The 10,900-nt window shown below is 34.9% G+C and overlaps 1 protein-coding gene across 4 annotated transcripts in view; it reads right to left on the bottom strand.

Moving 5' to 3' along the window:
• Nucleotides 1-313: 313 nt before the first annotated feature.
• KLHL2 (kelch like family member 2) overlaps nt 314-10,900 on the bottom strand; it is a 112,734-nt gene continuing 102,147 nt past the window's right edge. For 2 of the 4 annotated variants that reach the window (XR_010587064.1, XR_012435200.1), the window contains 5 exons: nt 10,382-10,510; nt 9,571-9,711; nt 5,461-5,604; nt 2,063-2,126; nt 314-1,429 (listed from right to left, as the gene is read on the bottom strand). Coding sequence is in view for 2 of the 4 variants with exons in the window: in XM_005556238.4 (XP_005556295.1) it covers nt 1,401-1,429; nt 5,461-5,604; nt 9,571-9,711; nt 10,382-10,510 (443 nt within the window). In the remaining 2 variants the exon portion in view is untranslated. The remainder of the gene's footprint in view (nt 1,430-2,062; nt 2,127-5,460; nt 5,605-9,570; nt 9,712-10,381; nt 10,511-10,900) is intronic. The other 2 variants (XM_005556238.4, XM_074040731.1) reach the window with 1 other exon arrangement.

Here is a 10,900-nt window from a genome sequence, read left to right as displayed (position 1 = left end):
TTTATCCTTATCTCATGCCCTACCCATTATCAGGGACACAAAAATACAAAAAGTTTAAACTTTACCAATCCTTGACAGACCTCTCCTTGATAGTTGAGGTTACTTTTCCTTGGAAAGAGAACCATTTTTATTGACTTTGGTTATTCATTTAATAGTTTTGTCTTATAGGTCAGGTCACTTTGGCAATAAATTAAAAATGCAGATTTCTGAAATGACAAAATGCAAACTTCATAAAAGAGCCAAAAACAAACTAACAGGAAACTTTCTTAATACAAAACTAAATAGATAAAAATCAAGAACACTGTGAAACAAATAATATACAAACCTTTATTCAAAGATAATTCAAGAAAGACATGTTTTGGTCATTTTTAAAGTGAGATTAATTGAAGATCTCAGAAAAACTGTATCTGATCAACACACATGGCTACTGACAGAAAGTTCTCTCTTCTGTTAATAGCAGCTAAATTTATACACACAGAAAAATTCTTAAGACCATGCAAATTCAGTTGAATTCCATACATTCATTATATTCATCAAAAACCTGCAGTAATGTTCATGCCAAAGTGTTAATTTGAGAAAAAAATTAAAAATACACACCAAAACATGACCAAGATTAAACTAAAGAAAATTAATAAATAAGCATAATTTATATTTTATTTTAAAAAGTTTGGCATCACACATATTCAAGTGTGTTACGCCAGGTCCATTCCTCAGAAGTGGCATTTAAAGTGTTAAGCATTGTTAAATATCAAAAAATACAACTCTGTTTTACAATGTAGTACTGGCATAATTCAAAGTACTGTGCCAATTATAAATAGTATAATCAAGTTTCAAACATCTTTTCAAACATATTTAAAGGAAAGCATATAGACACACATTTATATGCACATAATTTATTATATTCATGTAATCAAAGTTATTTTATAAAAGCAAACAGTTTATCCCTCAACTAGTTTGTATACTTACGTAGATTTTAATATCTGTTCAAAGATTTTCAGTTCCTGGTATACAGATTTTTAGAAGAAATAAAGATAAAATTTAATTTTACAAGAACACTCATCATTTCATCCTCCTTCACAAAATAATCCGTAGTCATTCAAGGTTGATAAGAACTAGTCTTTATGAAAGCAACTGTTGTCTAAAGACTACAGATTAAGTCCTGCAGTCCAAGTTTCTTATGAAAATTCAGTCAGCTGCTGCTCATTGCAGAAAAAGCCTACACGGTGCTTCTACCAAAAATAATCTTCAGTATCCGAGGCCTATAAAGGCAGACGATCTTATCTTCTGCTGAGACGTAAAGTGCAGCTACAAGTGGAGAAGTGCTAGATTCTCAGTCACTTCAGAAATACTTGTTGAAGGCTGTTTCTCATGTATAAATATGCTGAAAATGTCCTTCAGGCTCATAATGGTTTATCAATAACTGTGACCCCTGAGCAAAGAAATGAAGAGATAAAAAAGAAGTCACAGGCAGCATTCTGTATCTCTGAGAAGACACTCAATTCTTTATTATAATACGAAAGCAGTAGGAACCATACAAATCATGTTTCAGAATCTCTTTCTTAAACTTTAGTAGTATTATCATTTTAATCTAAATGACACTGAAATCTCTGTTTAGTTATGGACTAAATATAAGACTATTTAATCCAGAACTAGTCTCTTCCTCTTTGTAGTTAAAATTTGGAAAACATACTCAAAAGGGAACACAGAAACTTTTGAGCGTGACGGATATGTTCATTATCTTGATTGTGGTGATGGTTTCATGGGTATATACTATGTCAAAAGTAATAAAATTATATACTTAAATATACAGTTGACCCTTGAACGACATGGGGGTCAGGAGTGCTGACCCTCCCATGTACAATTTTTTACTCCCACACAATTCAACCGTTAACAGCTTACAGTTGACCAAATGCCTTACTGATATGGTCAATTAACATATTTTACATGTAATATATGTTATACATGTCATAACATGTTATGTGTTATATATTGTATTCTTAAAGTAAGCTACAGAAAAGAAAATGTTATTTAAAAAGTCATAAGGAAGAGGAACTATATTTACTATTCATTAAGGGGAAGTGGATCATCATCAAGGTCTTCATCCTTGTCTCTTCACATTGAGTAGGCTGAGGAGGAGGAGAAAGAGGAGAGGTTGGTCCTGTTGTTTCAGGGGTGGCAGAGGCGGAAGAGGTGGAGGAGGTGGAAGGGAAGGCAGGGGAAACAGGAGAGGCAGACACACTTGGTGCAACTTTAAGGAAATACACTGTAATTCCTGACTTTTTTGTTTTTTTCATTTCTCTAAAAATGTTTCCATACAATACCAATCCTCCTTCCACCACTTTCTTCAGTTACAGTGCACATATCATAGAACGGCCCATTTCATAAAATAAGTCATAAACAGTCTTGAATAACCAGAACCCTTTTGCCAGACTGTCTAATGTCAGTTTGTTTTCTGGCATTGCTTCTACGTCTTCTTCATTGTCTGGCAGTGGTTAAGAAGCACTCATCTCCGTTGAGTCATGTTCTGTTAATTTCTCTGGTTTGGTATCTATTAGCTCTTGAATTTCTCCAAGATCCATACCTGAAATCCTTCACCATCAACCTTTATAGTCACATCCACGATCTCTTTCATGATTTCTTTGACTGGCTCTGTCATAACTCCTGTGAAGTCATACACAACATCTGAACACAGGTTTTTTTTTTTCCAGCAGGAATTTATTGTTTTGGATTTGATGACTTTCATAGTTTTTTCTATAACAACCATGATATATTCAATGGTGTAATCCATCCAAACTTTCATGTTTTCTCTGTTGAGATTCTCTTCCATAGCATTGGCAATTTTTTCCATAGAGTGCCATATAGAATGAACTTTAAGGTTCCTCTGGTCCCTGATCTAGAGGCTGAATTAGACACATTGTGTTTAAGGGCACGTAGACCACTTCTATGCCTTTGGTGTTGAACTCATGGGGTCCTGGGTGGCCAATGGCACTGTCCAATATCAAAATAAAAGGCAGTCCCTTACTGGCAAGGTAATTCCTGACTTCAGGAAGAAAGCACAGATGGAACCAATCCAGGAAAGGAGTTCTTGTCTAGGTCTTCTTGTTATGCAATCAAGACTGGCAGCTGGTATTTATATTTTCCCTTCAAGGATTGGGGGTTAGCAGCTTTTTAGATAAGAGCAGCCCAAATCATAAACCCAACTGCATTTGCACAAAATAGTAGAGTTAGCCTATCCCCTTCTGCCTTAAATTCTGGTGCTCACTTTCCTTCGTAATAAATGTCCTTGGTGGCACATTTGTCTGCATTAAAAACTTTTTCAGGCAGATAACCATTCTCCTCAACAACTTTCTTAATGGCATCTGGGAGCTTATCTGCTGCCCCTTGGTTGACAGAAGCTGCTTCTCCTGTTATCTTGACATTTTTTGAGCCAAACCCCTTTCCAAAATTATCAAGTTATCCTTTGCTTGAGTAGGCTGAGGAAATTCTCCAGTTTCAGATCCTTCACCTTCCTTTTGCTTCAAGTTGTCATATAATGACTTTGCTTTTTCTCAAGTCATATTAGAGTTGACAGGTATGCCTTTCTTATAGCAGTCCTGCACCCACCAAAAACCAAAACCAAAAAATCAAAAATAATAAAAGTTTAAAAATTAGCCGGGCGTGGTGGCACCCCCTGTAATCCCAGCTACTCAGGAAGCTGAGGCATGAGAATCGTTTGAATCTGGGAGGCGGAGGTTGCAGTGACCTGAGATCACGCTGTTGCACTCCAGCCTGGGCGATAGAGTGAGATTCTGTCTCAAAAAGAAAAATCCTGCATCCACATAAAAGCTGCATGTTCAACACAAGATAAAAAGGGATTTCACAAAAAGTGTGAAGTTTTCAAAACTGCTGGGATGGCTGCAAGGATGGCTTCATGAATTTCCTTTTTCCTTTTTACAATGATCCCGACCCTGGATTCATTTATTTTGAAATAGTGGGCAAGTGCAGCAGCAGACCTCAGTCCATGGTTTATCTCAAGCAATTCCGCTTTTTCTTGTCCTGTCATGACTCTTCTCTGCTTCGCTGGAGCACTTCCCAGCATCATCACCAGTGGCACTTTGCATGGGTCCCGTGGTGTTATTCAAGGTTTATGATATTGCAGTAAACATGATGAAAAATAACGCAGAACCATGAGAGAGAACTTTTTACTGAGATACGGTCACTGAAGAGACAAAACTGCTCTTTCAAAGGTGATTAGCGCCCCCCAGCTTTTTAAGTGGATACTCACAACAGCTGAGCTCACCAATGCAGCAACAGGAGACGGCTATAAAATTATTAGAGTAGTACAGTAATATACTACAGTTAATTTCATGCAGTTATGATTTAATATTGTATCTTTGTGGTTTGTTCACATTTCTCTGGACTGTGAATGACACCATCTATGGTTTGTAGGTGTTTGTTCTTGTAAGAGTTTGTGTGCATACGTTTTGATAAATTTTAACTTTTTGTAATAGATTTTTGGATATTTTGTAGTAAATGATAAAACAGACTAATATCTACATATATTATGTGTTCATAATCTTACTTAATTTTTTCAATATTTCTAGGTTATGCAGTTCATCTGAGTTTTTTCAAACTGTTACAAATCTCCAAAAAAATTTTTCCAACGTAATTATTTTTCAAAAAATATCCACATATAAGTGGACATACACAGTTCAAACCTGTGTTGTCCAAGGGTCAACTGTACGCTATGTATTCTGTCAGTTTATACCTCAATGAAGTTGTTTTAAAAATTAATCTAGTATTCAGCCATGTTATATTGGAATTCTACTGTACATAGTTCTTCTAAGTGCTGTTTTGAATGATACATAAGCAACAGTGATGGTTAATTAGTTTAGACATTTTCTTCCTCCACTATTGGATCAATTTTGTTACAGAAATATTATACTATTAAAAGCCAGATAAATATCACTGAAAACAATTTAAAGATTCACGATAAAATTTATTAAAATTATAATTTATCTTACTAAGAGAATGGAACAAAAAATCACATTTTATAACTCAACCAGTACCATGCTTAAGAAAGAAAAATTATTCCACAGCCTCACTATAATACTGTCTCATGGAGCCGCACCACGGGGAGACATAGGAATCCTATCCTATTTCTCGGACATCTCAGGAATTAAAGCCTTGTCACATAGTGACTTCTTCTTCTCTGCATACAGATTTTAGCTACGTTAAGTTTTATTATATGATTTTGTATATCAAAGACTTGGGATTTTGAATACAAATGACTGCAGAATGACAAAAGTATACTGGTGCTTTATTTCAGAATATACACAACCAATGTTAATCATCTTAAGAGTAAGATATAAACTATACCTTCAGAAAAGACTTTATTCTTATAACAGAAAAACTTTGTTAATATAAAAACCATAATGAGGTCATCTTTTCGTATGATAATTGACTTTAGAGACCAGTTACCTGCATAACTTCTCCCTGTGCTCATACACGATGACACAACTGTCCATTTATCGGTTGTTGGGTTATAATATTCTACTGACGCCAAGTTACAGGAACCATCGTCCCCTCCAACAACATATAACAGACCATTAACTGCACAAACTCCTTTAAAAAATTACACAGAGAGAAAACGATTATTTTAAAAAGTTGGATGAATATGAGTATCCCTGTACATGTTTAGTGAGGTAATCCAGAGACACTAATTTCTTTGAAAGGAGGCAAGAAAATAGTGAGCACGTAAAGAATTCTTTTTATTTTAGGATAGCCAGGCACCATGGCTCACGCCTGTAATCCCAGCACTTTGGAAGGCCGAGGTGGGCAGATCACTTGATGTCACGAGAGTTCGAGACCAGCCTGGGCAACATGGCGAAACCCCATCTCTACTAAAAATACAAAAATCAGCCAGGCATGGTGGAGTGTGCCTGTGGTCCTAGCTACTCCAAGAGGCTGAAGCAAGAGAATCACTTGAACCCAGGAGGCAGAGGTTGCAGTGAGCCAAGACCACACCACTGCCCTCCAGCCTAGGCAACAGAGCGAGACTCCGTCTCCAAAAAAAAAAAAAAAGAAGAATTCTTTCTTTATTAGGAGACTATAATACCACTTCTAAGCTCCTACTGATTGTCATTTATGCAGTAGTTACTTTATATATGCATTATTGTACTTAATTTTCACAACATTATAGGTTGGAAACTATTTTGACCCTCATTTTATTTATTTATTTTTAAATAAAAAGTCAAAGTCAGCTACTTAGGGAATCCTAAGAAAATATATGTTAGTAGAAGGTAAAAATATTCTTAATTTTAATTATCACACTAAATGGTTAGCTATTTCATCTCCCTTTAAAGAAGAGAATATTATTTATCTATTAAAATAACTATTTTCTTTGCAAAAATTCAAAATATCTAGAAAAGTATAAAGAAAAAAAGATGACCTCCAACCTTATGTCACTTAGAATAATGACCATTAAAATTTTGATCTCTACTCTGGCTAACTTTTCTTTACACATATATACTCAGATACTTTCTTTTTTTTTTTTTTTTTTTTTTTTTGAGACAGAGTCTTGCTCTGTGCCCCAGGCTGGAGTGCAGTGGCGCGATCTCGGCTCACTGCAAGCTCCGCCCCCCCGGGTTCACGCCATTCTCCTGCCTCAGCCTCCCGAGTAGCTGGGACTACAGGCGCCGGCCACCTCGCCCGGCTAATTTTTCTTGTATTTTTAGTAGAGACGGGGTTTCACCGTGTTAGCCAGGATGGTCTCGATCTCCTGACCTCGTGATCCGCCCGTCTCGGCCTCCCAAAGTGCTAGGATTACAGGCTTGAGCCACCGCGCCCGGCCTTTCAGATACTTTCTTTTTTAACCCCAAAGTAGCTCACACTACACATGCTACTTTATTAAACAACTTAGCCACCCTGGCCAACCAACATACTTTGGACAGTTCCTCAAGTTAATAAATGTAATGTTTATGTATGATATCATCGTAGTTTATTTAATCATTTTTTTAGATGGGTATTTAAGTAATTTTGATTTTTTTGCTGTTATCAATGATGTTGCAATGAACAAAGATCCCCTGAATATTGTTTTGAATACTTGAGCAATTTTTCCTAATATAAATTATTAGAAAGAAAACTGCTGAGTCAAATGGTAAATGCTTTTAAAAAGCTAATTCAATGTAATTTTTTAAAGTACATTTAATACCTTATAAAAAGTTCAGTGCTACTATGAACTTGTACTAGAGGGCATCAAAGAATCCAGAAGAATGCTGCCCAAATCTACAAAACTTTGTAGGAAAAAAACTCATACCATTTTAAGTTGTTCAAATACTTAAAAGGCAAATGCTGCTGCCACACAAGCTCCATACAGTAGGTATATGTGTATGCAACACTATATTTCAGTCTGTTGATGGACAACATAGGACTGTGAGAGAAAAAATGATCTCAAAAATGGCCCTATGATGGAAGGCATGAACAAGGAGATTATATCGTCCTGAAGAGTTTTCCCAATTGTATCTACGAGGGGCTCACAGATTAAAGAGCATCCCACTGCAGAAAGGGAGGTTGGTCCATACATCCATTTGAATATATTGGCTATATATTCAGAAGACACCAATTTTACTAACCCACTAACTCACAACACCAGATTCCTTTTAGGCGATTGGAGCCAAATCACTTTGCCAAAAGGATGCACTTTCCTGCATTGTTTGATGGTTCCAGTTTATTCAGTTTACTTCAACACAATCAAATTCATATTGAGAACCTATTACAGACGTGCTAGGTATTAAAAGTCTATATATAATCATCTAATTCAAGTTTATTTCATTTTTACTCCACTCTTGGTGTCATAATTTACCATACTTATGAAAACTTTTGAAATTTGGCTGGTAAGCTGCTTGCTATTTCAAATTTATATGGATGCTTTCACCTCTCCCCATTTAACATTGAATACGTGTCCTCCACTCTTTGCCAGCTTAGTTCTTTCTTCCCAGTAATTTAGGTGCTTGGATGAGGTCCTGAGCCTAGGTTATTAAAAAGGAAGAGCTGAACAGATCTTATTAGAAGTTTTTTTCAGATTACCAGGAATATGGAATGAGGGTGAGATTTTAAATATTCTTATGAACTTAAATAATTTTAAAATATATGCTCAATTGGATTATATTGTATCTTGTAAATTATAGAAGTAAATAATTCAAGTTCTGTTATTTGCATAGAAAATAAACATAATTGATTGAGAAGGAAAAACTGAAAAGTTAGCTTTCAGATTTCTCTCTCTTCCTTATTATCAAATAAACTCAAGTAATGTTGTCTAAGTCAAAGTATGAAACAACTTTTCAACAGACTTAAGTCTTTTTCCTAAATCCTACCCTTTCCCACACAATTTTTTGAAGAACAGCTCTATAATGATAGACCTATCATATAGCTCTATAAATACAAATTATCTCTTTATTCTTCTACCTAAAAGAAATGAGTAATTTTTGATATGAAAACAATAAGCACATATAGAGAAAAAATAAGATTATTCTAACCTTTAAGAAAATATTCATAAAAAGCTCAAATTGCAACTAAGTTTCCTAATCCAGGAAGGACACTTGCACAAATCACCATGGCTTTTCTAACTTAATGTGTACTGGAGTCACTTATTCCACTAAGGACCCAGATGTGAGGGTCTTACCATTGAGCGAACTGATGACTAAATACAACTGACCAGATGACGTGCAAGGCCAGACAGATTTAATTATAAATTCTGGTCTGTGGCTAACAGTATCTGCAGTTCCACATACTTAGTCTTTCTTAGTAATCACACTTCTTTAAAGAGAAACTAAGATGCGTGCTGATGGAGGAGGGGTGTCCCATGGTGTACGTAAGTTTGAGACTCACCAGGAACTTATTTTACACTATGAGAAATGACATGAAGATAGTGGCATTTTGAAGAATCCTAGCATTTCCTGAAAGGCTATGTAGCTATCTTGAGTCTATTTTCCACTTGTATTTCCCTTCCTTGATTCTTCTTTTTAAGTGGTTATTTCCCTAATCTTAAAGTTCTCTACTTTCTTAAAATTATTTTTTGTTGTTGTTGCTTTAGTTTTTCCATTTTCCTGGAAATCCTGAACTGTATTAAGCTAGGGTTACCTCTGCAGACTTCCCCTCTAGATTTAGATAACCAACTAGTTTTTTAACCTAGTATAAATATTTACTCAACTAGACTAAATTTCCTGAGAAGTAGGATCTCCAGTATGTGATAGATACATAGTAGGCACTAAAAAATATTTGGTGTAAGAATGAATGAATTCAAGTATCAAATGAAGGGTCTACTCCTAATTAATTAGTCTCCAAGTTTATCACCAAAAAGTAGCAGCTAGTAGAAAAAAGTTTACTGACGTGTCACAACAACCTGTTATGTTCCAGAGACTGTGGCAGGCATTCACTTTACAGGATTATTACGTAAGTTTCTGCCTTTAAAGAGTTCAAAGTCTACCAGGGAACCCAGATCAGTAAAAGAACAATGGAAATACACAGTGATACTAGTGAAACTTAAAATAAAATTCAACATAAGTTTTATAACCTTAAACTGACAGATACCTGCATTTCTTCTGCACATGTTCATATCTGCAACCTGTCTCCATGCATTAGTGGTAGGATCATACACTTCAACACTTTTTCGTACTAAAGGGCCATCATGACCTCCTACAGCATACAATAAATTGTTTAACACACCAACACCTATAAAACACAACCAGCCAAATAGAGGGGCAAAAAGAACAAGAGATTTATATCATATTAGGTTTATTTAACTAATATGTTTATTTAACTGTAACTAAAACTTTTGAAGTTATAATTCATAATAAAAGCAAGCTGATACTATAGCCTACAATTTAAGAAATGGAAATCAATAGAATTGATGATTAAATAAGCATCTCAACAAACTTTTATTCTGAAAAAAGAGGCATGTCAAACAGAATAAAAATATTAATAATATGTAGGTGAAACACAGGGAGGGAAAAAGTCCTTTAATGTAATCCTTTTGAAAAAAATATCCATAATAAAATAACCCCGAATTAAAGCACAAAATTTTAAGAAATATACATGAAAAGATTTGATTATTAAGCAAGTTCCCCAATAAGCACTAAAAACAGAAACTAAAAGGAGTGCTAACAATGTGAATATATAAATGAAACAGAAATGTCTATAGCACTTTGACATTAAATTTTAAAGTAAAATTACTTTGTAATTACTCCCATTAACTGCACAATTCAAAAGACATTTAGCAGTGCCATTAAAATCAGCATATCATATATTTTCAGATAATGTAAAGTGATGCCACTGAATCATTTTACTTTAACTATTTTCCATCATTTTTGTGCTTCGATTGCTAAAATAGGTTCACATGTACCTGCTCCACTCCGCCTGGTGCTCATTTCTGCTATATAGCTCCACTCATTTGTTGTAGCATTATAGCATTCTACTGTGCTAAGACACTGACGTGACGCTCCATCATAACCTCCTACAGCATAGAGCAAACCTACACATAAAATCACAAAGAAAGCCAAATTTATTAAAAAACGAACAAACAAAAAACACTATTTTTTCAAGCCAGAAAATATTAATATATTTTCCTTCATGGCAGTAGAGTTTCCCCGTAAAGTGCTCTGATTTTTATGAACTATATTAGGGTCTTGCCTAATGGTGACAGATGGAGTAATCAAATCATATTATGAAGATCTGCAGGGTATAGATGATGTTAATTTTATACTTTCCTCAATAATCTGATAAAAAGCACACTCATTATATCTTTAGGTAACACTATTTGATAAGTGAACAACATCCTGTAAGACAGAATTAAATACCAAAGTTATCTTAGGAAATTGGAAAAAAGGTTAAATCAAAAATTAATATCAGAATGCAATGCAAT

Source organism: Macaca fascicularis, chromosome 5 (genome assembly GCF_037993035.2).
Source record: "Macaca fascicularis isolate 582-1 chromosome 5, T2T-MFA8v1.1".
Taxonomy (NCBI): Eukaryota; Metazoa; Chordata; class Mammalia; order Primates; family Cercopithecidae; genus Macaca; species Macaca fascicularis.
This window is presented reverse-complemented; position numbering and strand designations above follow the sequence as displayed.